Source organism: Phoca vitulina, unplaced genomic scaffold (genome assembly GCF_004348235.1).
Source record: "Phoca vitulina isolate PV1807 unplaced genomic scaffold, GSC_HSeal_1.0 scaffold36, whole genome shotgun sequence".
In the NCBI taxonomy this organism is placed as follows: domain Eukaryota; kingdom Metazoa; phylum Chordata; class Mammalia; order Carnivora; family Phocidae; genus Phoca; species Phoca vitulina.
In genome coordinates this window covers 4583566-4610438 of record NW_022589739.1, presented here as the reverse complement: position 1 = coordinate 4610438, position 26873 = coordinate 4583566, and the positions used below count along the sequence as shown (strand labels likewise).

Sequence of the window (26873 nt, the reverse complement as noted above, 5' to 3'; positions counted from 1 at the left end):
CTGTGTGTTCACTGCTTTGCTGTCGTTCTGTCATCAGGAGAGAGTGTCATGGATGACTTCACCATCTGTTGTAAATACCGACATACTGAACAGTCGGAGGTGACCTCTCTGGGGTCTTTGTACTGTAGCTCAGTGGAAAGCCTCTGACTAGGGAGACGCCACAAGCCATCACCAGAGTGGAGACTCAGTGGACCCCTGACATTTCTGTTTATGAATTGTGAACTCTGGGAGTTGGTAGAAAAATAGAGCCTGTTCCAGAATTAGGAGAAAAAAGTGAAGAAAGAGATGGAAAGTAGGTCATTAGGTCCATTGAGGCAGCTTATTGGGACGAGGAGGGGAAAGGCCAGCTGGATTGCTCTTCTCGTGTGGCCGAGTGGTTTTTATAAGAAGCGTGATGGTGATGGCATAAAATCCTTCTCTGTGAGAGGCACTGAGATATAAACAAAAAAGATTACCCTCCTGATTCTTTGTTTCTTGTTCTTTCTGGAAAGCATAGGGGGTTCTTTGGCCGAAGACTGGGTTTCAGCCCAGTGATGCTTTTCGCTTTGCCTAACTCGTGTTGGTAGGACACCTCGTTGCTTAACAGAGTACGCTGTAGTTGATATTTGATTCTGTTTTTGTAGTGCTCCATGAGTAGATTCTGTTTCCCCCATTTTACAGATGAAGAAACTGAGGCCCAGAGACATTAAACAATTTAGAATGTTTAGCGAATAAGCAGAGGGATCAGGAGCCCAGATCTATTTCATTATACTCTTTTCACTACTATAAACCACCCCTAGTTTTGAAGTTCTCTCTCTCCAGTCTACATATCTCCTGTGTGAGCCAATCTCTCTCTTTGCTTTTGACCGTTTTTTTAAAGAACAGAGCTCTTCCCTGTTTCCCTGGTTAAAAGACGATAGAATATTTTATCACAAAAGTTTTTTTTTTTTTTTTAATTAAAAAAGCCTATGGCAGCCCCCTCATGTGACTGTCCTCCCCATTTATGGACCTATTAGGGCCAGGAATGCCCAGTTCCTCTTTCTGCTGTTAGTGTTTATTGGGCTTCACATTGAGAACCACTGGATTCATTCAGTCCAATCTGTAAACGCTTAGGAGCACCTGCACGTGCGTGTAAGGTGCTGTCGCAGGAAGGAGCCCAGCGTGGCACAGACAGGCACCGTGTCTGCCCGTGTGGGGTGTAACGTGTAGCCAGAAGACACACACGAGGTCATTGTGAAGTGTGGTGACTTCTATGAAGGAAGAGCACTGAGCGCTGTGAGTGATTAACGGGACAGGGCAGGCTCTCTTGAGGAAGTCACCCTCACCCTGGAAGGTAGGGGAAGAATAAGGGAGAAGAACATTCCAGAGGTGATGACTCTGAGTCTAGAAAGCAGTAAGAAAGTTGGTGAATAGTTTCGTAAAGACAGGGCCCCCCGCCCCCTTGGAAAAAGTCCAGAGATACATCATGTTTCATCCATGTTTAGGATTACGCATGATAATCGGACTGGTTCAACTGGATTTGGCCTTTTACTGATGAATGGAAAGGTTTGGCTCTAAAGATTGGACTTGAGCACATGACTTCAGAGGCCCTGAAGTAAATGCAAGGCCTTCTGTGAGTCAACACCCTTGGGCCTCTTGAGAACATAATTATACTTTATGGGGGGCATGAGTTGGGAACTGAAAAAAATTGGAATTCATTCAACAAATACTTTTTAAACACTTCCTACATGCCAGCCACTGTTCCAGGTGTTAGGGAACTAATCCTCATTCTCCTGGAGCCTGTGTTCCAGAGGAGAAGAGGCGAGAAGTGCGCACGCGCACCCATTACATAAGGTAATGTTAAGTGCTTCTGTGGAGTAACGGCCCTTCTTCACTGTTTGAAAATTACTTGCTCTTTAGATTAAAAATGTATAATTTCAGAAAGTAATAGTATCTTCTAATATATATGTTAGTGTTTCTGGCTTGTGTCATGATTTATTTATTTATTTATTTTTTAAGAATTTATTTATTTATTTGACAGAGAGAGACACAGCGAGACAGGGAACACAAGCAGGGGGAGTGGGAGAGGGAGAAGCAGGCTTCCAGCTGAGCAAGGAGCCCTATGAGGGGCTCGATCCCAGGACCTCGGGATCATGACCTGAGCCGAAGGCAGATGCTTAACGACTGAGCCACCCAGGCACCCTTGTGTCATGATTTTAAAATTAGGTCTATCAGACTGTGCCAACCAAAGCTCTATCACTGTTGTGACATCAAGTTGTTACATTGTTACATGCGTGTCACTTTTGATGTGGCTTCTCACATTCCTGTGTCGTAAACACTTAATTTGCAGCACGAATACACTTATTTTCACAAAAACGCTTATTTTGCAGTGCATTTGCACACAAATGAATTTAATGGATACAAATGAATACATGGGGGATTGTGAATAATAGCATATTAATTTATGTCAGTAGAAATGTGAGGGTTTGAAGGATGGTTCTCCTGGAAGAAGGAAGTGAGGGGACCTTGGGAGAAAAAGGTGATTAATTGAAATGGGATTCATTGAAATTAATAATTCACAAAATTATTTAAAGCACTGTGACAGTGTCTCAAGCACCAGCTTCTCAAATCGCACAATGTGTGCTTTATTTTGCAAACACGGGGTGCTGATACAATGAGTGTGTAATGGCACTTCAGGACCGAGGTCACACAGAAAAACTTGGAGCTTGTGGATGGGTTCTTTGGTTCTCAGACTTTCTGTGGCTTCTCAGACTTTAATTTTACTCTATTTTTTTCCAACGACAGGAGAACTTAAAGCCATCTAAAGTAAATTCAACTGCTACCTTTTAACAAAGCTGGATATACAGTATTTAAAATACAACATCAGACCTTAAGCTTGTTAATTTTATAAGGAAGCCAGCAAAGGGACAACTAGTTAAAGGTCCCCAAACCATTTCAACTTTGTGTTTGTTTTCTCCAAATCTTTGTCTCCATACAGACACAGACACACATTTCCCCCCTACCAGCTTCCAAAGGCTTTGGCTCTTTGGAGTCAGCGAGCTTATAGGTAATGGTGACAAACGCCAAACAAATAAATTAATGAGCTGGGTGCTGTGCTAGTTTTCATTAGTGATCTCTTTCATCTTTGTCACAGTCCCGTGAGGTAGGTAATTCTATTCCTTTTTATGGAAGAGGCCTGGAGAAATGGCCTGTCTAAGCTAGTCCGCGGCTGGGGCTCGAACACACGCTTGTGTAGCAACAAGGGCAAGAGGAGGACCTGGTTCGCTTAGTCCCCAGGCTAGGGTGGCCTCCCTGGTACCAGCCATTCTGGAAAATCACTCTTCAGTTTACAACGTACGTGCGCATCGCCACCACTGAAGACTTCGTCGCGACTCGCCTGTCCCTGGTGGCGCTAACACCGGTAGACCTGCAGGACGGTAGTGGCGACCGCAGCACCGTGCATCATTTTATTTAATCCCGGGACACAGCGTGCCCCGTGGTAGCCCGTCAGCTGTCATTGGAAACAGGATTGTGGCCCAGGTCTGTTGACTGCAACCCGAGATGATGACCAAAAGGCTGCAAGATCCCTTTGTATCTGAGATGCAGCCTGTGGCCCGCTGTAATCTGTAAGGCGCTAAGGAAGAGTCGTCTGGGGGATGAGCGCCCCCTGCTGGCTCTGCATCATGTACGAACCAGACGGCAGCGTTGCCCCCCAAATCGGGGGTTGTTTACATTGGTGGAAAACCAGCAAGTCAGTCCCTCTGTTACCTCTGGCTCCATTTGAAGCTAAGAGAAAAACAGCAGAGGGTGAGGAAAGGAAGGAAGAATCTAAACAACAGAGACTATTTTAGAAGTGGTTAGTAATGCTTGGAAATAACGCTTTTCTACATGATTTCAGTGTTACCTATCAAAGGACTTGAAGTGTTGAGTGCAAGGACCTCCACCCAGGGTGGGCCATTTAAAAGCACCTTGCCTGAAATGTGGCCAAGTTAGGCAGCTGCTCCTTTAGGCCGATGAAAATATGGGCTCTGTGCGTGTGCATGGGGAGTGGTTTTCCTGATAAAGCCTAGCAGCCTTCCTCCACCCCTACCCGGGGGCATGGCGGGTGCCTCTGGCCACGTCCTGCTCCACAGCTAGCTCAGACTCCCAGGCACAGCATGGCACATTTCATGCCCGTGGTGTGCTGGATTCCGGAGCGAGCAGCTCCATAAGCAGGAGGCGAGTGTGTGCGTTCCCTTAGGTAGGAGTTCCTACAGCCAGGGAGGGGGAAACCGTGGGATGGAGAGGGAGGGACAAGGTGGTGTTTCTGTTTAGATTTTGAAGCAGCAGGGTCTTGCAGAAAAAGGAGGTGCGTTCTGTGAGGGGTACGGGAACAAACCTGAACAGGGAAGGCACAGCTCAGCTCACTCTAGGAAATACCTTTATATATCATAGCAGTAGTGACAGCCACCAGCACTTCCTGAGCTGTGTTACAAGCACCGTATGCCAAGTATGTTGACGTGGATCCTGTGCTTCTCTCTAGTCTGTCAGTAAAGGAACAGAGGCTCAGAAACATGAGGGTACATTATCAAGATCCATCACCAGGAAGTGGCCGTGCCAAGGTTTGGCTCCACTCTGTGTCCTTAACCACCTCCCTGTACTTTTGAAGAAATAAAGAAATTCTTCAAACAAAGACAGCTGCCTTCCAACGTACGAGCTCCCTAAGCACGGGCTGGCTGTCGCAGTGCCCTTCACCTTGGGTAGAGAGTTGGCCTGGGTTTTCCCTGAGCTACTTTTCCAACTTCTGCTGCTGTGATTCTTCTCAGGGTTTGGGGCAAAGGGGAAAGAAGCAAAGAAGGTTTCCACCTGGACTTTAGAACACATCTCCCCTCGCCCTGTAGTGGCAGCATGTTCGTTCTAGTGGAACGAGAAGGCTGGTGTCTGGATAGCTGTGTGAGATTTGGGGCAAACGCGCTCAGCCTGACTCCGGTCTGTGTGTGGGCACTAATGGTCTCATTGTATTGCTCTGACAGTTATGTGAGTAGCGTCCCTGGACCACATCGAGGATGCCGCAAATGTATTTGTGACCTGAACATCTTGTAGTAATGTAGCTGAAAATTGGGCCAGAGACATGGAAGGAACCAGGCTTGAGAGGATGTGCTCACCAGGTGGTTTGGACCCTATTGAAATTCAGGTGGAAACCAGAAAAATTTTTTTAATTAACTATGATTTGAATATGTAGTAAATTCACACAGTCCAAAATCGATAAGCATAAAAGAATGGAGAGAGACTTCCCTTCCTTCTAACCACTGTTACTAGATTCTTATGCATCTTTTTTTTTTTGAGAGAGAGAGAGAGAGAGAGAGCGCCTGCGCACAAGCTGGTGGGGGAGGGGCAGAGGCAGAGGGAGAAGCAGACTCCCCGCCGAGCAGGGAGCCCGATGTGGGACTCCATCCCAGGACCCTGGGATCATGACCCGAGCCGAAGGTAGCTGTTTAATGGACTGAACCACCCAGGCACCCCTCTTATGAATCTTTCCAGAGGTTTTAATACATATAGAGCATAACGTGAATCTGTATTCTCCTACCTCACTCCCCTTTTGAAAGAGAAGCTGTGGTCTGGTGTGTTTCAGGAAGCTGACAGCAGGTCAGAGAGTGGTTGGGGTAGGGAAGTGACTTTCTGGTCCAGGTGTTGGGTGGCAAGGACCAAACCAGGGCAGCGGCCTGGCCATGCCCAAGGGGGACAGAAAATAGGGAATGTCAGGGGAGAGACATCGTGTTGAGAAAACTAAAAGGCCTTGAGGACTGGTTAGCTGTGGGAGGAAGAGTGTAGTGGAGATGACTATTTTTGGGACCGGGGACGGTGCTGTAATTTGAGGAGCCGTGGAACAGAGAAGGAGGCAGGATTGCAAAGAACCGCCTGTGTGATAATGCTCTTGCCTCTTGTTGTCGAAATAAACTTGATGAAATGGGTATTAGAAACAGAGGGGCTCAGAGAGTTTAAGTAACTGAGCCCAGGAATCAGCCCATCGATGGCAGGGCTGGAGATTGGAAGTTTGTCTGAATCCAACGCCCGTGGTTTGAGGAGCTGGAGGGAAGGTGGCAGCGATAACCACCCTTTGGGGGAGGTCTTATGTACCAAGTGCTTTTTCGTGGATTCCCTCCCAGCGTGACATGGAGGGGACCAGGAGTGGAATGATCATCTGAGAAGAAGGATGCTTCTCCCAGCACCTCCCCTCTGGCGAAAGAAATGGCAGGCCTCTGAGGGAGAAGGCCCTGTGGTCCTGCAGACCCGTCCTGCAGATCACCTTATTCTTCTCCGTAAAGGCAGTTGGTCAATGTGGCCCCAAGAACGATTTAATTTTCCTATTTTTATAGCTCCTTTCCAAGGCGTAAAGTCATAGATCAACAAAATTTCCTTTGTTAGATCACAGAACCTGGTTTTGGTTTGGAAAATGTGACCAGTGCAGCTCTCAGGAAGTATAAAGTTGATGAGGCCTGTGGCAAAATGAAGGGCAGGTGGTTTGTGTGGGGACTAGATTGGAGAAATAAAGGAATACAGTCAGCAGCCGGGTGAACACTCCAGAGTGCCAGGAGAATCCTTGCCTGTGTCGGGACAGGGTGGAGAAGGATGGGGTTTCCCTGGAGAAGCTCCCAAGCCCTGCTGGGGCTGCTGAGGCAATGTATTCATGTATTCACGGGGAGATGGCTGTTTGGGCAGATCTGGTTTCGGGGCCTTCCAAAAAGAGGCCCCTTCTCCCACCGCTGTTCCCGGCTTGTGGGTGGATCTCCTTACTAGTGCACCTGCGTACCAGCCTCTCTGCGGCACCCTGGGGCTCATACAGAACCGTCGTGTTTGCTCTTCCGTTTGACCTTCACATGGACCCCTGGAGAAGAGCAGGCCAGGTGTCAGCCCTGTGTTCAGATGAGGAAGTCAAGACCCAGAAAGGTTAAGCCACTTGCCGCAGGCTACAGAGCTCAGAAACAGCACAAAGCCTGGCTTCTAACCCATGTGTCGGTAATGTACGCTGCGCATGCTTAGAATGAATGGTCAGAAAGCACATTGGGCCTTCCCGGGTCTCAGAGGAAGGCTACAGCTGGTCGGGCGGTTGGCTTCCCCCAGGTTTTTCGAGTAGGACACAAGCAATGCAGTGTTTTTGGGTGATGGGGGGATGGCTCACTGTGGTGTGGTGTGGTTTTTCCTGCTCTGTCCCTCGTGGCGGCTGAGCCATCCTAGCTGCTCGTCCTCACCCAGCTGGACCCTCTCAGAGTGGTGCCTGGTTTACTCCTGTGTCTGAGCAGCTCTGGGCACTCACCCTCTTTTTTCATTGCCATCGGGGGATGAGGCAATTGAAAGCATCTGGAAATCTGGGCTTTATGGACGTTTCACAGAGGCCCAGCCATCTGCTTTCCTTGGCAGGTCGGCACCCCACGAGCCTGCCTTCCCCGTCGCTGTCCCTGCATGCGGCCCGTGGGCCCTTACAGCTGCCCCTCTGGGGGGAAAGACCCACTTCCTGAGAAAACAGTAGCCCTTCTGTGAAGATGGTGGTGGAAGTGGGAGGCAGGGGTGAGGTGGTGCCTTGTGGTGTGAGATCTGGGCAGGAAGGACTTACTTGCTCCTTATTCTTTGCTTTCGGTGCTGTTTGTTTCTGAGAAGAGGACAGGGGAGGGGATGAAGCAGTGCCCAGGTGCCAGGTAGCCAGAACAGGGCCGGTGCCCCTGAGCAGTTAGCTGAGGAGAGGCCCTGCTGAAGTTTGAGCCCAGCCAAGCCCCACCCCACCGCCCGCCCTGCTCCCCCCAAGCACTGAATGTGCAGGTCGCTCTCCTTGGCTTGGCCCCACAGCCACTCCCTGTCCCTGCAGGGCCCAGGGGTTATCACAGGCTGCCCAGGCTGCCCTGGGGTGTCTGGACAGAGCCCAGGCAGGAGAGGGACAGGAAGCAATTGTAGGTGATTTGTCCCTCCCTGTTCTGTTCCAACTTGTACATTAGCATCCCTTGACAGGAGTTATTTGTCTTGGTTTCTTTAAATTCCTAAGTGGATTATAGTTCTCTTGGTATTATTTGACAGCAGTCATTTTTCAAGGTTTTACTGCGTTCTTCAAATACTTGGAATTTTTGAAACAAGTTTGGGAAAAGACCGCCCTCTTCATGTCAGACGGTGTAGTGCAGCTCTGGGCGTGTCTCAGGAAGCAGCACCGATGCCAAGGACCCACAGATTTGTCGGCTTTCTCTGTCCTTTTTCACAGAAGTGAGCTGCCTCGCCACACATCTCTGGAATAGAATCTATTAGCCGTGCTTTCAAAAAAGAGGAAAGAAAGAAAAGAAAACCCCAGTGGTCGCTTTTGGGAGTTGTATTGTTCCAGTTTGTCTCATGGGTGGTGATGGGCACCTTCAAGGACAGGCTGTGTGTGCTTCAGAGAATGGGCACTGACGTGTCTGAGGGAAATTCGGGGGCCAGATCACTCCAGGCTCTGGGTGCACATCACCCCCACCTCAGCCACCCTATGTTACAGTGGCTAATGGCAGTTTGGGAACTAGTAGGAATCACCCTATGTGTCTCAAATGTTCCCCTCTTAATTTCTGCTTTAAATTTTGGTATTTCCATTTCGTTGGCATCAGAAGGACAATCTTAATTTCACATTAGCTCGTCTGAAATAGAGAAATATCATGATTACTTGGCAATAAAAGCAATAATAGTAACAAATTATGTGCAAGCAACAGCATTATGTATTTTCCACACATTATCTCATTTAATGCTTGTAACACTCCTTCAAGATCGGTACTAGGATGACCCCTGCATTACGGATGTGGAAGCTGCCCCCGGGGGCTGAACTTGCCCATTTTAGATGACCCCACCAGGAAGTGGCGCCTGCACCAGGAATTAGACACGGACCCCAGCAGATCCAGAGTCCCAGTGCTCCTCACCCCTCCCTGCAGCCTCCCCAAGCAGCAGAGAGGGGAGGAGAGACGGGAGCAGGAAAGAAAGTGACCTTAGAACAGATTTGGGAAAGGAGGAAAAGTCCTTCATTAAACCCCCAGGGTAGCTAAATAAGCCATTGCAAGTAACTGTTTGAGTTTTTAGAATTACATTCACCTTTGTCCCTGTTTACAACCACTGTGAAGAATAACTGGAGGGATTATAACGATGAAAAGAGAAAATGAGCATTTTCCCAAGTCAAAAGAGAAATCAGTGTATTAAGATTGTGTCAGGTGCCGCTGAGCTGCGGGACAGTCTTGATCCAGGTGGGATTTTGCTGGTGCAACCTTGGTGTTTTTGGTGAACCCTGCAGGCAGACAAGAGTCCCAGCTTCTGCTCAGTCATCCTGTGTATTCGAGCCATAGGAAGGCTCTGTGATCTGACCAAGTTCCTTTCGAGTCCAGGGAACTTGTGACCAACTAGAATAAACATCCTGAAGTACAACTCTTAATATTTTTGTTTCCCTTTATAGTTCTTTCTCTTCCTCAAAAAACTCCCATGATGTTCCAAGATAGTTTTCAGTTGGCTGTTTATTTAATTTAATAAAGTCATACATGTGCTTTGTATATAAACCAAATTGAACCGGACTCACAGCCGGTAAAGAAAAGCAGCAGTCCTCTGCCCCGTGTCTCCCCACCTCCCGGTCCGACTCCTTAGGGACAGCTACTTACAGTCTTTCAGCCATTTCTTCGTGTATTATGTACATATTTCTAAATAACATGTTCATACTGTATATTTCAATCCATTAATTTCAAGACATTTTCTATTGACTTCTTACTGTGGGAGACCAGGACTTAGCTCTCTAAATACATTGAGCACTTGTTCTCTTCCCTCCCTATCCCCCAGTCTGGTTATATCAAAATTTTTGGTTTAATTGACACTCAGTGTTTGTGTTACAAGCCTGTAAATGCCACATACAGCATGGTTAATGTGTGATGTATTAGAACCATTTTCTTGATTGTAAAACTTTTTTTCCTAGGATTTGTTATTGCTTCTTTATCTGGTTTTTACATACCTGTACAAATTCATCTCCAACGTTTCTAACAGAGTTCTCAAACTCTTCTCCAGATGGTCAGATAAGTCAGGGAGTCTTTCAGGTCCATTGTCCCTTTGGTGACACCCCTCCAGCTCCTTGTCCACTCCAGCCTGGCTGCTGTCCAGGTCAGCTACCCAGCTACTGGGCCAGTGTGTTCTTTTCTCCTTCTTCTGGATTAGGGCCCCATCTCCCTCTTGTGATGTATTCCCTCATTTTGTGAAAACATCCTCCTGTGCCTAGCTGAGAATAGTTGCAAGAAGGGTTAATTTTCTGAAACCTTACAAATCTCAGTGTGTTCTACTCTCAGATGTGATGGGTAACTTGGTTCTCATCATGGTTTCCACCTTAGACTTGTGAAACTTGATGCACATTTTCAAGTGAGTTCCACATGTGTTCTCCTTGCTAACGAATAACACTATGTTTAGTGCTGGAGAATACAGCCATTCATATAAAAAGAGCAGGTGAATGCTGACTTAAGTCATCTGATGTATAGGAGAGGGGATGTTGACTGTCTTTATTCCCAATCTTCTCTGTGGGAATCATTGAGAACATATATTTACATGGACGAATATATGATTCTGGCTGCAGAGTCAATAAGCTAGCTCCATACATTCAACTCTATAGGTTCTTTGAAGAGAGGGATTTTGTACTATTAGGTCGTGGATTCCCTGTGCCTAGCATAGAATGTGTCATAGGAATGCCAGTTCGTTCTACTGAAATCCATAAAAGAAATAAGCAGAGTGAATGCCTTTTTTGTTATTGTCATTGATCTGTTAATCATCAACATATCTCCTGAGTGCCTCAGGAGACTTTTTTTATAATTGAACAAACCAACATTAACCTCTATTTTGGATATCAAGGAAATTTAGTCTTGGGCTTTAGTATACACGACTTCTTGACATTTACCCTGTTTCTGCTTATATTGCCCCCAATACTTGGGATTTTAGTTGTTGCTGTTGGTGTTGCTTTGCAAATATTTGTTTCCTGCCTATAAAATAGAATTGCCCTTTTTTGGTTTTGTGCTTCACCTTTAGTTTTGGGGAAACCACCATTGCTGAAAAGAAAATGGGATTTATTTGGGAAGGAGAGAGGGAAATAAGGTATTCACCCTGGCCTTCTTCCCTTATAAGGAGAACTGACGGGATGGGAAGTAGTTAGAGCCTTACCAAATGGTTTTTTTATAGAGTTTGAGTTTAATCAAAACTTGAACCCAAACATATCAGGTAGATTTCTTCTTTTCAGTCTTCTGGATTTGGGGGCAGAGGGATTCCTGACCTACCCAGGTTGAATTAAGGGGAGAGGGAGGGCTGTTTGTCTCACTGCTGTGGTCTCCAGGATACCTTCTTTAGTCCTTTGTATTCTTAGAAACCAAGTCACCTCTTGGCAGGAATAAAGGCACCCAGATGCCAGCAGTCAGGGTTTGGTTTCACGTCACCAGCCTGGGAGAGGCAGTGCCCGGTTTCCTTTGGCAAAGACAGCCTGCCCTTCTCAGTTCATTTCAGCCACTGGCGCTCAAAGGTAACTTCCTCAAAATAGAAACCTTTGAAGAGTGTGTCTGCTGCATCTGCGAATCATTATGTTTATCCTGAATTCTAATTTAACTTCTTAGAATTTTGAAAACATTAGTTAGCTTTTTTTTTTTTCCTCCTTTTTTCTCAAATCAGCTTTCAGAAAAAGTAGAAAGAAGATCTGAGTGAGAAGGGTCGAGGCATTTTCTGCTGGGAGACAGTGTGGTTGACGTTTGCAGCAAATGCACGGGCTGTGGCGTTGACAGGTCCAAGTTTTATTCTTAACTCCAGGACTATTCCCGGAAGTGTGACCTCAGGCTAGTCTGTTCATTTCTGAACTTCCATTTCCCCCATGTGGAATGACTTTAATAAAATGTCCCTACGGTGTCGTCGCAAGGCCACGATTACCTGAGGTCACGTATGTAGAAGGCACATGGCACAGAGCAGTGGGCGGACACAGCTCTTTTCAGACTTCATCAGGCACAGGAGAGACCCGCACCCCGAGAAGCTGGTCATGAGTGGGCCAGAATCAAGGATTTGAACAGTCCCATGGCTTCACAACTTGCTCCTAGCTCTTGGCTTACTTGTGTTTATTTTTTCTTTGCTACGCAGGAGGGGTAGCTAAAGCAGGAAAGTTCTTTTCGTCACCCCCAGGACCTAGTAATCTCACATAATAATAAACCACAACAATAGTGATCTTAGCCGCTGCGATTGCCCCGACACTCCTTATACGCTGGGCCCTAAGCCGAGCACCCTCTGCATTATTCCCTTCCATCTTCAGTCCTGTTGCGTATTATACTCACTGTATCCCCGTTGCGCATATGAGCAAAATTGAGATTTCAGATTCTCATCTGGCTCCAGAGTTTTTGTGCTTTGCGCTCAGCACTTTGGTTTTCAACCATATCTTCAAGGCCCCTGTTAAAGTGTGGTAAATTTTGCCCTCCCTTCACCTCAGGACCTTCCTGTCCTCTTGACATGTAGAGGTCCTGCGTCCCAGCACTACACTGCAGGGGCCTTTGGATGTCGGCAGCAAAAAAGACCGCAAGTCTCAGCTTCTTACCTCCGTCCCCAGCTCTGCCTGCCCCTGGGCGGCTGCCAAGGAGGAGGAGCTGAGAGCATGGTGTTCGGCAGACAGACTGGGATTCAGGCCGCAGGTGACCCCATAGCTCTGCTCGTGTTGCCTCCTTGCCCATAAACTCACTGTGTGCAGGTGGCACAGGACAGGACAGAAACGGTACCTCCCCGAAGGAGCTGGGCGGGCCCGGGAGCTTGCTGCCAGCAGAGGTTAGTAATGGAAGGGTGGGATGGATGGACCTGCAGAAGGCCAGTCATCCGGATAATGAAAGAACAAGGACTTTTGCCCTCAGCTCTCAGAACGGTGGGTAGGTGGAGAATGAGCAGAGGGGCTAGACGCAAGACACACACTGCTCATTCATCTTTGCCTCTCTGGCGGCCTTTACACCAGCGTCTGTGTCCCCAACTGTGTGGTTTTTTTCTCCCTCTGCCCACTAATGAGAATGGAAGCTCATTAGCAGGAGTGCCTCATACATTTCTGTGGGCTTTTGTTTGCTTATTGTTGACAAGATGATGTGACAACAACATTTGGGAACATTTACGAAAAGGTCAAAGACATTCCACTCTACCCCATAATCTCAGCTCCCCAACCTGGCGATGGCTTTTGACTTCATTTTAAAAAATTCTCTTCCGTTATAGGCATACTCTGTCCCTGCAGAGCGCTTCCCAGCCCTCAGTTTCACCTGAAAGCTAGCAGCTCGCTGGGCAGAGGCTGGGTCTATGGCAGAGCTTGACAGGGTGCCCTTCTTCATTTCACCTGATACCTCTTAGGGATTTTGAAGCTTTTGTAGAGATATCACCCTGATGCTGAGCAGGAGAGGGGCTTAGCCCTCTCCCAGAGGATGCCGGGCCCTGGCCGCCATCCCCAGCTGTTCAACACCGTGGCCCACTGACTGTGGATGGGGTGTGAGCCTCCTGCCCGTTGGCCCTGTGGCCAGAGATCCGGTGCCTGAGTAGCAAGTCATGGATTTAAACCAGCATTTCTTCAGGATACATCTGTAGGCTTTTGTGACCACATGAGCTTAGGAAACTTTGGGTTATACCAAGTTAAGAAATGTTTTTTAACTATGCTCAAAGAAGGGGGTTTTACAAAACAATAATAATAGCTAGCATTTATCGTTTGCTGTTCGTTGAATCTGTGAGCTCTCTATACTTAGTTTCTCATTTAAATCCTGAAGCATCCCTAGGAGGCAGACGCCAGCACTTTCCCCATTTTACAGACAGGGGAGGCACTTGCTCAGTGTCTTAGCTAATTTTCAGTAGGCACAAAGTTTTGTGCTCGAGCAGGCTGAGTCCAGACCCCAAACTCTTACCCAGGATACAGTACTCTCCTGGTAGGCAGCTTTGACCAAGCTTTCTTTTATTTGGGACTTCTCATTTCTAATGGGGTCAGTACTCTGAAGGACTCTAGTTGGGGAAATAACCATTTAAACTTTGAAAAGTAAGTAGGGCTTGCCAGGTGACTTGGGACACGGAATTTCTCGCATGAGGCCAGTTGGGTTCTGATCTCCCCACAGTCCCGACAGCCGCAGAGGTCTTTGTGTCTCGTTAGGTTGGTGTTACGGTTTTCTTAGCCCAAGAGGCAGGCATGGAGGGTTTGGAGTAGAAAGTGTAGGCCAGCGGTTCTCTAACCTGGCTGCATACTAGAATTCATTTAATGCCCATTAAAAATTACTGATGCCGGGCGCCTGGGTGGCTCAGTTGGTTAAGCGACTGCCTTCGGCTCAGGTCATGATCCTGGAGTCCCTGGATCGAGTCCTGCATCGGGCTCCCTGCTCGGCGGGGAGTCTGCTTCTCCCTCTGACCCTCCCCCCTCTCATGTGCTTTCTCTCTCATTCTCTCTCTCTCAAATAAAGAAATAAAAAAAAAAAAAATCTTTAAAAAAAAATAAAAATAAAAATAAAAATTACTGATGCCTGGCCTCATTTTCTGGGATTCCCCTGTAGTCTGGATGGCCGCAGGCATTGGTGATTTTTAAATGTTCTTTGAGAACCATTGGTTTGGATAACTCCTTTGTGGTCCAGTTAACATGTTTTATACCAAACATGGTATAAAACAAAGCAAGGAGAGAAAAGGGTTTCTTTTGTAAGTTAAGTGACTTAACCGGGTTTTGGTTGTTTGGTTTGTGAATGAGTGACCTGTGTTCTCTGATTACTGGCCCCATATGACCTTGTACCATGAATCCTCTCCATGAACTGTTCTCCTGGCCGTAACTTTGCACTGACAACCATGTGCTGACCGGCCCTTATGCAGAAGCTTTAGACTGGTTGCTAAGGGGACTGGTGAGAAAGAGGCTCGGCACTCTTACTCCTGTTGGAGGAGTAGGTGGGTACCATTGCCCAGAGCATTGCATCCGTGCTGTTGCTGGGGAAGCTCGAGCAAGAAGTGCATTCTGGGTGATGACGTTAGTTGACTACACACATGCTCCTCATTGGGCTGAACTGTAAATATTGGGCTTCAAAGGGTGTTGCTGTCATTCTCAGTTGAGTTAGGTGAAACTGTGTGATATAATAGTATCTTGGTTTGGTAATTGGGTAACTTCAGCTGTTATTTACTACTATGTCTACGAAAAGCCTTTTTGAGGGAAAATAGATACCCCTGTCAATAAAAGACAATGATGGTTTTAATCCTGAGCTATAATGGCTTTTTTGTTGTTGTTGTTAAGATTTTATTTATTTATTTGACAGAGAGAGAGACAGCGAGAGAGGGAACACAAGCAGGGGGAGTGGGAGAGGGAGAAGCAGGCTTCCCGCTGAGCAGGGAGCCCGATGTGGGACTCCATCCCAGGACCCTGGGATCATGACCTGAGCCGAAGGCAGACGCTTAACCAACTAAGCCACCCAGGTGCCCCTATAATGGCTTTTCTGAACGTCTTCATTTTTTCAAAGGCACAGACCCTAGGCTATTCAAGGTGTAAGTCCGGGATTTCGAGACCACTGCTCTCCTTCCAGTTCAAGATGGATGTGCCCCAGGTTGACCAAAGGGTTTGTAATGGGAATGTTTCTGTTGGTTTCTTACAGTACAACAAACACCTCTTCGTGCACATTGGGCATGCCAACCATTCTTACAGTGACCCATTGCTCGAATCAGTGGACATTCGTCAGATTTATGACAAATTTCCTGAAAAGAAAGGTGGCTTAAAGGAACTGTTTGGAAAAGGCCCTCAAAATGCCTTCTTCCTCGTAAAATTCTGGGTGAGTAAAACATCGCTGTGGTGGCAGTGGGTTTCATCTGAACGGGTGCCTCCCGTACGTGAGTGCGGAGCAGCGCGGCTGGTTGTGGGTGCTCGCTGACTGCACCTGGGCGGTTGTCCTCAGGCTGGCCTTGTGGTCCATCCTCAGGTACAGACGCACCCAGGCAGCATTTGGTGTCCCTGCTCAAGAACAAGAGAGACGGGAGGCCTCTGTGGGCTTCAGGGCTCACTCCTGCAATGGCTGGAGACTTCACACACGGCTGCAGTTGTGATGGAAAACACGGGGCACTAGCCCCTCTTTCTGTTCTCACTCCATTAAGCCAAGAGACCTATAAAATTCCACTGGAGCCCAGGACCTGAGGCAGACTGGGGCTGGGATGAAGATAAAGTTTCATGCTTCCAGATTTTATACGTGGCAGAGAGAATACAAAATGGCTTCACCCAGTATGTGCCTCATTTGGGCTTTAAAACAGCAAGGGCGGATTCCCCCAGCTGCTGGGGCTTGCTGCCGTCCCGCGGCCTCCGAGAGGAGCTTTTCTGTTCTTTCTCCACTAGTCACACTCAGGCCAGGGGACGGCTAACAGGTCACAGGCGTAAGTACCACGTGTGTATGGGAGGTGAGGAGGCTTGTTAAGGCCAAGGCTGCAAGACACCAGATGACCTGTCAGCAATGAGTGTTTATAAGGCTTCAGTCTCTAGAAAAATAGAAAGAAAATCTCTTCAGGTGTTTGCAGCCCTGAGCATGGCATTTAAAGGCCCCAAGTGAGCTGGTTGCAGGGTGTTTTCCTTGCTAGCTGCCCTGTGCCTAGCTGCTCTGTGTGTCTGATGGACTTCTTCCCTTTTCCTTCTCTCCCATGGGGCCAGCTCCTCCTTCCTTTGAGATGGTGGCTCCTTTATTATGGCACCTTCGTCCCTCAGGCAGACCATTGATTTTCCTTTTACTCCCAGCGCCTTTTGTAGTTAATCAGTTCCCATGCTGGGTCATAATTACTTCGATGTGTGTCCTGCTCCCCTCCGGACCCGGGACTGCCTCGGGGGCACCTTACTACTAACCGTGGCTACCATTTATTGACCTGCTGGGGGTTGGGGGCCATGCTGAGACTTTCCACGCACTTCCTCCACTCCTCACAGTGTTAAGTGGAATTTGCCTCGTGTCCAGCTAAGAAAACAGAGACTCCGAGATTACAAAGGACAGGCTACTTGTAGGGCGGGGCTCCAGACCTTGTAATTAGATAACTTTGGCGGTAGCGCCTCTGCTCTGTTTTCTGGTTGCTTCACACCCTGTGAACCCCAGCTGGCGGGGGGCGGGGGGGGCACGGTCCTGTCCACAGAGGACTCTCCATTTCTCCAATACCGAGCAAACGCCTCCCACAAGAAAGCCCAGCAAGTGGGGAAACAAGTGGATAAATGAAGGAAAAATGTATGTTTTAAGTTTCTTGGAGAACTTCCATATTAAATTTAGTTTAGTTCCTTGTATCCTTACGTGGTAACTAGATTTCATTTTTCATGGTTCTGTATTGAATTTGGATTGTGGAAATAGCCTTCCACTTACATTAAGGTTCTTGGGATGGGTAATACATGTGGATAACCTGAACAAGCAATAATACCTTTCTAAATTGGGGGCTGCCACTTGTGATTTGAATGGTGTTTGGAGGTCACTTATTATGTGGTAACAGGGCAGTTTTCAAAGTATGGCCTGGGGACCCCCAGGGAGTTCATCAGTAGCCTTTCAAGGGACTGAGAAGGCCAGAGCTATTTTCACTACGACCCTGAGACATTATTTGGCTTGTGCAAGCTGCTGATATGCACGCCAATAGTTCAAAAGCAGAAGGGTGAAACGCTGAAGCTTTAGCTTAATCGGGCGGGTGTGCGCACACAGTTTAAAAAAAGAGAGAGAGAGAACGAGTTACACCAAGAATGTCCTTTATAAATTTTATGACATCTTGGACCTAGAGTACACATTGCAAATGAGTGCATGGAGCCTGCCTGCTTGCCACCTCAAGGAAAGCAACTGACACTATTTATGACCAAAGAGAAAATTCCAGCTTTCTAGTAAAAATAAGAATTTTGGAAAACTTGTATCCACCACCGTGAACTTGACAGCTTCCCAATACTTAACAGACCTTTCTGGTGAGATCCACAGCCATATTAACAAGTGATTTTTTTTTTTTTTTTTTTTTTTTTGGTATTATGTAAGATAAACCAGTGGATTTTCATGTAAAAGAGCTTGAAAAGTTCATTGATACAGTTTCAGATTCCACACTGCAGCTAATTTTTTTAAAAAGATTTTTATTTATTTGAGAGAGAGAGAGAGAGCATGAGCTGGGAGAGAGGCAGAGGGAGAGAGAAAGACACACACAGACTCTCCACTGAGCAGGGAGCCCGATGGGGGACTCGATCCCAGGACCCTGAGATCATGACCTGAGCCCAAGGTAGACGCTTAACCAAATGACCCACCCAGGCGCCCCTACACTGCAGCTAATTTTTAAGAAACTATCACTTGTTAAGTTTTGGTGTAGTATCAGAGAAAAATGACCACAGTTATCTGAAGAGCCTATTAAAACATACTTCCCTTTTCTAGCTCCAGATTTGTGTTAGGCCGGATTTTCTTCGTGTTACTTCAACCAAAACAATGCATCAGGACAAACAGTTAGAAGCATGTTTGAGAATCCAGGTATTTCCAACGTGTGGAAGAGTACAACCCTCCCAATTTTTCTTTTGTTTTTGAAAGTATAGGTATGTCTAATTTAAAAAAAGATAAGATGTAATGAGTTTTTTTAAGTAGGTAATAAATATTTTTAAAATGCTCTCAGTTTAAATTTCCAGTACAGAAAGTATAGATAGATATAACCTGCAGAAACAAAAGCTCTTTGAGGTCCTCAGTAGATTTTAAGAGCAGAAAGGGGTCCTGAGATCAAAAAGTTTGAGAGTCACTGTTGTGAAGGATATAAAAAGAGGCCGTTCTACTCAAGTTAATTATAATCAGAAATGGTAAGATAGGATGAAAGGAAACCATTTTCAGTATTTTCAAATAAAACGGTATTGGTTTTTAATGATAATAAGATTTCTTATAATTAGCATGTTATTTGGATATAAAGTGGAATGGAAAGTCCTTAGAAAGTTGTTCTTGTTTTTGCTTCCAAAATTTCCATTTTGCTTGGGATGATCTTAATAAATGCTTTCAGTGACGGGGCCCTTTGGTCATGGATCCCCAAGTAATGAGGTCTAGATTGCAGATGTGTAGAGTGTGGTTGCTAGTGTGAAATGTCCAAATGTAGAAACAATTGCCCTGAGATTAGATATATATTTATTAACATTTGAAGGATTAAAATTGAGCACTTCTATGAATGTGGTGGAAGACTTCACTCCTTCAGTATAATTGTGAGCGGTACTTAGCCTTTATAAAGACATTCAGGCACAACAATGTTAGATGAGGAAAGGCCATTTGAATTAGGTTTACAGTTTGCTGCAATTTGACATCTCATTGGCTTTCTCTAATGCCTCGGTGAGAATAAATTATACTTAGAATATCTATCCTTGGATATCAGGAATGGGTGTTTCTTAAGTAGGTTCAACACTCCCTTTGAAATGTTTTGTGTATCAGCAAATTGCTTGGCAGATTTCCTTGGTTTTGTGTGAATTCAGTAAATTTCAGCAAAGATCCTACACCCGATCTTTATTCCCCGCCCCCCCTTTTTTCCTCTGTCTCAAAGTTCCTGAAGTCTCTAGGTTGTCAAAATCAGGCTGACTCTTGATTTGCTCCTAGGATTGCTCCTGAAACTGTTTTCCGAAGAGCAGCCACGTGCAGCCTGGGCTCAGTCGGGCTAGACAAGGTCAGGAGTTTGCTGTGGAGGATGTACTGAGTGCTACCCCACGTGAGTGCCTGCACCTCAAGGTGAAGGGCATGGTGGCACCAAGTCGCAGTCACTCCGCTGTTCTCAGGCTGGAGGATCCGAATGGCACCCGGGGCCTCAGGCCCCAACACGGAAATGACTGGCAGAGGCAAGGAAGCCAGTGTGGGTACCCCCTACCCTGTTAGCCTTATCCTCTCTCATGCCTTAATGGTGGGGGATACCCAGAGGCCCCTGTGGATGGCTATGTATCTGGTGAGATCTTTTTTTATAAGAGCCTTATTGAGGTATAATTTAGAAACCATAAAATTTGCTCCTTAACATTCAGTGATTTTTAGAAAAATTTACGGAGTTGTATAACCATCACTATAATCAAATTTTAGACTATTTCTGTCATTCCAAAAAGATCCCCTGTGCCTATTTGCAGGCGATCCCTGTTCCCACTCCCAGCCCCAGACAACTACTAATCTGCTTTCTGCCTGTACAGATTTGCCTTTTCTGAACATTTTATGTGAGTAGAATCTTCCGGGGTGTGGTCATTGGCACCTGGCTTCTTCCCTTACATTGTTTTTGAGGGGCATTTATGTTACAGCATGCCACTAGTTAGCTCTTTTCTATTGCCTAGGACTAGCCGGTCGTATGGACATACCACATTTTGCTTATCCACTCACTGTTGATAGACTTGTGGATTGTTTCCACTTTAGGCTTTGACCCAATAATGCTGCTCTGAAGTCTTTGTGTACAAGTCTTTGTGGGGACATATGGTTTCATTTGCAGCATTTTTCTTGGCATTTTTCCATAGGAGTAGAATAGCTGGGTCACGTGGTAACTCCATGTTTAACTTAAGAGACTGCCAAGCTGTTTTCCTAAGTGGTTTCTACCATTTTACCTTCCCGCTGGCGAGACCTTAAGGGTCACTCACCACCTCCTTCGACCACTGTGGCTGCCAGTATTAGGGCAGGGAGAAATGACAGTGAGCATGGTAGGTAAGGGGCTGGCTAGCGGGAGCACCAAGATACAAGGGACAGGTGAGGCCCGTTCGGGGGAGTTCAGGTGCTTTCAGCGATCTTGAGGTGCTTTGGCAGCTGGGTCTTCGCTTGTATGGAAAGCATGGGTGGGTGGGAAAATTAGGAAAGACAAAGAATCAGGGTTTGGTTGTGTCAGCAGTAGGGAAGAGTCAGTGGTTTTAACAATTTTTGAGCCAAGAGAGTATTTGGATTCTTCTTACTGTTACAGCGATTTTATTTGCATTTTGCCTTCTCTATTATTATTCCTTATCTTTTTCTTTTCATGACTGTCTCCTGTTTATTTCCTTTCTCTTCCTTCCTGCCTACTTTTCATTCACTCTTGTGCATTTTAATGCTACACCATATTTAATTACAAAGAGAGGAAAAAGGATTTTGCAGGAATGGGAGGGAAGGGGCTTCTCTCTCTTTCAGTAGTTGAACTTGACTTAATGAGTCTTTTTTGAACATAAGCACATACTTGTTATTATTTAATCCTTGTGAGCCACATGTGATTATTCCCACTTTACACATGAAGAAATCGAGTCACAGAGAGGCAGAGTGACTTCCGCAAAGTCAGACAGCTGATCAGTGCCGGGTGGGCTGGACTCCAGAATCCATGCCTTTTCCATGAAATCTGTGCATGGCCTCTGCATGGGGCGCAGCTCTGTCCCCAGTCCCTCCCCTGACCTGAAGTCTGTGATGGTAATGAAGGGGAAGCAGACCGGTTTCTTGCTGAAGTCCGGTCACCACGGGATGCCCTGGTGCGTATTTACGTGGGGGCTATGGTGAACAGACTGCTGCTACCAGCAGGTTCAGGTCGGATCCTGAGACTATTAGAAGGATCCACACAATGCTGTTAGCTACCTTTGGGGTGGGGTTAGAGGAGCGGCATCGTGTTTATGTTACGATTACAAAGGCAACATCATAGTATTCTAGACAGTCTTGGAAATATATAATTTGTAATTGATTCCTAAATGCACCACGAATATAACCACAAATGTAATACATGTTTATGTAGTTTGAACCAAGGAATGCATTAAGTCTGGTTTCCTGCTTTTCTTCCTTATCCAACACCCTTTCATGCAGCCATATGCCATTACATCGCTAATTACCATTTTTAATAACTATGTGATGTGCTATTTACTGGGTGAATTCTCATTTAGCCATTTTTATTTTATTAAATATTGATAATAGTACTTTACATATGTGTGTGTGTGCACGTGTTTGTGTGGTGTGTAAATAACCAAGCTGCTTTTCTAAGGTGGTCAGGCACTGAGTATGGCAGGCATCCTCATCAGGCTGGTGTGGCGTAATTTAAAACAACTTTCTCTTGTCACTTTGCTTTTTGAATCCCTCTTCATCTGTCTTTCTCCTCAGACTTTAATCCTTCCTTATTCTCCATAGAAACTATTAATAAGGTTGAATGTACTGTTCTCCGTCAATCCTAAGACATATACGTGTTCCTATCTCAGCAGTTCTAGAAATAGGATGCGTCTTAGGGCTGACACCGTAAGTGCCTTGCCTGCCCCTCCAGAGATGGGGTTTTCATCGCCTACCCTTGGGGACCCGAGCCAGAGTTGAAGGCGTCTCATCAGCACCCCCACCCCGCCCCCGTCACCTTAGTTGAGTTGTTTGTACTAGTAGTACTACAGATGACTAGTGCACATTTTAGCTTAAATTTGAATCCCTACATAAAACGGCCCAGAAAAATTACAGTTTGAATCCAGCATTGAAGTTATGATCGAGGAGGAGTGTGGAACCAGATCTGGGATAAATGAGGCTAACACTTGCACTGGCAGAAAACCAGGCTTCTTTTCTTCCCTTATAAAACAGTGATCAATCAGGTGCTACGTAGGCCCTAAGAACAGAAGAGGTCCACCTGCAAACAGACAAAGTCGTGCTCCATTTCAGCACTGAGACTCATGCAGATGGGTTGCTGGTGTTAGGGCAGACGAAGCAGCTAATTTAAGATAAAATGCCAACTGTCTTGAAATTGACCATAGAATTCCCAAAGATAGACAAGGTGTGGGTGTGATTCCTTCATGAATCCTGAAAGACAGAAACCCTAGTCCCACTTGAAGCTGACTTTCTAAAGAAGTTCATTTCCAGCCACACGTGGTTTACTGAAGGAAATAAACAGAATTAATGGGTTTAACCAAATAAGAAACATAGTGAAACTAATATTTTTGAAGGGGCCTCAAAATTCTATTCTCTGTCCTACGAGGGTGTTCAAAAGTGTCAAGTTTGGGGACACTGGTTCAAAGAAAGCCACGTGTTACTTATAACCTTATAGCCAAAATTGATTTAGAAGAATAATTAGTAGGAGGAAGACTTAGTCTTAAACTTTGATTGGAATAATAAGCAATATGAAAATGAAATTGTATGGATATGGATCATGTGGTTAACAAAAAATTTTATACACATTTATATAATGTTTCTTTTTTCTCTCAAGTTATGATTACATTAGTGTTATTTTATTTTATTTTATTTTTTTTTTTTTTTTTTTTTTTAAAGATTTTATTTATTTATTTGAGAGAGAGAGAGAATGAGAGACAGAGAGCATGAGAGGGGGGAGGATCAGAGGGAGAAGCAGACTCCCTGCCAAGCAGGGAGCCCGATGCGGGACTCGATCCCGGGACTCCAGGATCATGACCTGAGCTGAAGGCAGTCGCTTAACCAACTGAGCCACCCAGGCGCCCACATTAGTGTTATTTTAGAAGCCAGGATTTTTGATGTTACCCTGTGGTCGTTCATAATGTTTTGCTTTTTAAAATTCTTCGAAGTATGATCATTCAGTCTCAACAATAAACAATAAATACATTTATAGTTGTTCAATTTTCTTAATCTATTTTTCTAGGGGAAGAAAAAGAAAGGCTAGTTTTACTAACCGGAGCAGGTGTGAGAAGATTTTAGAAAACAGAGAGAGGGATAGCGAGTTATCTGGAAAGAGGGCAGCCTTTAGAAGATGCTTTTATCTTGGTAGGAATGAAATCACATTTGTTGGACAAAATGACAGGCACTATAAATAAAACAACTGGGCTTTATGTAAGGAGACACCGGGTGCACATGGAAGCTGCCCGAATGGCCCACTCCGGAGTGGCAACCTGTGTCTAATTGGATTCGCATGATTTTGTTTGGACTTGTAGACTTGAGTCTATCATTTGGAACCAAACCCGCCTGTTGCTATTCATGGAAGAGGAAGTTAGCAAAATGGAATGATTTGCTCCCCACGTGTCTTAAACTGCTATCAGCAAGGAAAAGGGCCTTTCAATTCAATGAGCCTTCCATGTCTGTACTTTGGTCTCATCTCAAAATAGCATTAAGTCCTGAAATTACAAGACCGGTATCGAGCGGTGGCATGATATAGGTGGAAGGAAGGTTAGCAAGTAAAACCACTATGTTCAGAGGTATTTATAAGGCTAATACATAATAAATGTTCTGGGTAGACTGTGGTTATATGATCATCTTCACCAGTGGTCTGGTTTTTTTTTTTAAGCCATCTCTTACAGGCAGGTTCTGATACTTCAGGTTGGGGGACAGGCGAGTCAATAAACCTGCACATGCATCCATTTTGGTTTGATTTCATAAGGAAAATAATCTGAAGCTTGTTAGCATTTGCTGCTTTGACTGCTGTCTATTATTGTTTCCTTCCTGTTTTCCCAGCTCTGCATCCTAAACTTCTTTGTAGGTCTCCCCCAGGGAGCAGGGATCCCATCTGTAGCTTTTGTTTATCCGGCAGTGCAGTGTATATGGCAGATTTTTAACAGTTCTTTTAAAAAATCTGTTGGCTGAAAAGTCATTTTGTTTCATTCAGTTCACCTAGAGAAATTGCTGTCTATCAGGGGCCAGGATACACCTGCCAGGTAGCCAGCTCGGACATCGTGTGCCGACAGAGGAAGCACCTGATAATTTATTGAGTGATGCTTCTGAAGGAATGTACCGAAGCCAGGGAGGACACCTTGAGAGATTCACACCAAACCTTTTCCAGGCTATCTCTGGAGTTCATTAGGTTCTTATAGAAATAGTTTCATCATTTGCATTAGTAATAAACATACATATCACTAGTGAGTCATTCAGTCAACATTCAGTGAACTCTACTTCGATCCTAGAGAGCTGGAGCTGGGAAAACAGACCCGAGTAAGAGGCACAGCTTAGGGTCTGGTAGGGGATGGCAGACACACAGGCGGGTAAGTGACAGCACTGTGGGATAGGAGCTGTGACGGAAAGGTGGGAGCACAGAGGTAGAAGGAACCCTTTTGTCCTGAGAACATTCCAGAAGGCCTTACAAAGACCTGGCATTTGAGTGGAATCTTGAAAGAATTTGGTCAGTGGAAGGAGAGTGGGAAGGAGTTCAGGGCAAGTGGACATATGTTCAGAGACAAGGAATCCTACTGGGAGGCATTAGAAGGTCCCCATGGCCGCTGGGCCTTCTAGAACTTGGAGAATGGTGAGGGTTGAGGTGGAAACGTTGATCTCTGGGGCCATCACTGTATTTAAAAGACTTTCCGAATCCACCTGAAGACATAAGGCAGAACAGGACAGCCTAGAAAGTGGGAGCAGAAGCTCACTCTGCTTTTCCCCTAATCCCTTAACCTCAGTCACAGTATGGATGCTTTCTATTTTTTTTTTTTCTAACTTGAACGCTTGCACATATCTAGGCAGAATGTGAATTGGAAGTTCGCTTAACCTCTTGGGAGAATCCGTCTGACAGATGTTCCTCTAATGCTTTCTGTCCTGGGTCATTTGGCTCAGTGGTTGCTAACAAAGCCAAGGTCAGGGCTCCATCTTTTCCTGGGTGGAGCTGTTTAACTCCACTCCCTGCCATGGTTACAGGCTGAGATGCTAAGCCACTGTTCGTGCTAATCCGAGGTCCAGGGGCAAGCAAACACATGATGATGCATTTGCACTTCCCAGTACTTGCCCCTTGATGGCGGCATGATTAGCTCCTCTGTAACCATACCTCAAGAAAAGCCCGAGAAGGAAAGAACCAAGGTAGCACTATCCGGTTGGTTCTTATTTCCAGACCCAGGTTTGCAAGGAATAAGTGGATTATCTGGACATAGTCATAAACCCCTCAGGGGTCTTGGTCAATTGTCTAAAATTAGATCTAGGCCCTTGGTGGTATATGAGATCCTTCCTCCCTGTGCAGGTGGAGATCCAAAGTACATCCTACCCACCCACCCCATTTTAATTTTCTTTTTACCTTACAAGAGCAATATAAGCTTATTACAAATAGTCCAAGGAGATCAAAAGACCATAGAAGAAAAACTGAGATTTCCCCATGTATCCTTCTGGACTTTTTACATGTATCTACAAACATTATACATCATTTGATTTCACTAAAAAGAATTATGCTCTGATGTGCAAATGTTGGGATTTGGAGTGAACAGTCAAGAAAGAATTCTTGAGATGTCTTGGATGTAAATAGGGTGGGGTTTTTTTTTTTTAAGATTTTATTTATTTGAGAGAGAGAGGGTGCGGGCGCCTGCGTGTGTGTGCAGGTGCACAGGCGGGGGAGGGGCAGAGGGAGCGGGACAGAGAGAATCTTAAGCAGATTCCTTGCTGAGCATGGACCTGACTCGGGGCTCGATCCCACAACCCTGAGATCCTGACCTGAGCTAAAATCAAGAGTCAGACACCCAACTGACTGAGCCACCCAGGTGCTCCAAATTAGGGTGGTTTTATTGAAGCACGGGGACAGGACCCGTGGGCAGAAAGAGTTGCATTGAGGTTATGATGGATGGCTGATTATATACGTTCAACTTGGGAGGGGGGTGAGGGATAGTGAAAGTCTCTAAGAAATTTTGGAAGGTTTCCAGGACCTTGAGGGGCTAGCTGTTGTTAGGAAATGGCCATTTATTACTGCCTAATAAAACCGTAGTCATGTGACCCTCCAGATATGTATCAATGGGCCATATGCTTGGAGGATGATTGCTAACATATATCTTGGGGGGAGAGGGAAGGTAGAGATAAAGGAAGTTTCCAAAGGAATTTTTACATGTTATAAAGTAGATTTACAGGATCCTGGAAGTCGGACGAATGTTAGGCTAAGATTGCCTTTTGCTCTTAGCCAACTATTAACATCGAGGCGGTAAAGTTTCTAGAGGAAGATCACTCTACCTGTCTCAAGGACTTGTCAATGGGCTGTGAGTTGTAGGGAAATTTAATTTTATTCTTTTGCCTTTGTTCTCCACATCATGCTGCATGTATTATTTGGCATCTTCATTTTTCTCTTAAAATATCTTGAGCAGAAAATGTCTTCTTACAGTGATGAGATTTGAGAGTAAGTCC

General features: G+C 45.7%; 1 protein-coding gene across 9 annotated transcripts in view; it reads left to right on the top strand.

Annotated features, from left to right (window-relative positions):
* TEAD1 (TEA domain transcription factor 1) overlaps positions 1–26873 on the top strand; it is a 259319-nt gene that overhangs the window by 206632 nt on the left and 25814 nt on the right. For all 9 annotated transcript variants that reach the window (XM_032427318.1, XM_032427325.1, XM_032427324.1 and 6 more), the window contains one exon: positions 15552–15725. In XM_032427318.1, the coding sequence (XP_032283209.1) occupies positions 15552–15725 (174 nt within the window). The remainder of the gene's footprint in view (positions 1–15551; positions 15726–26873) is intronic.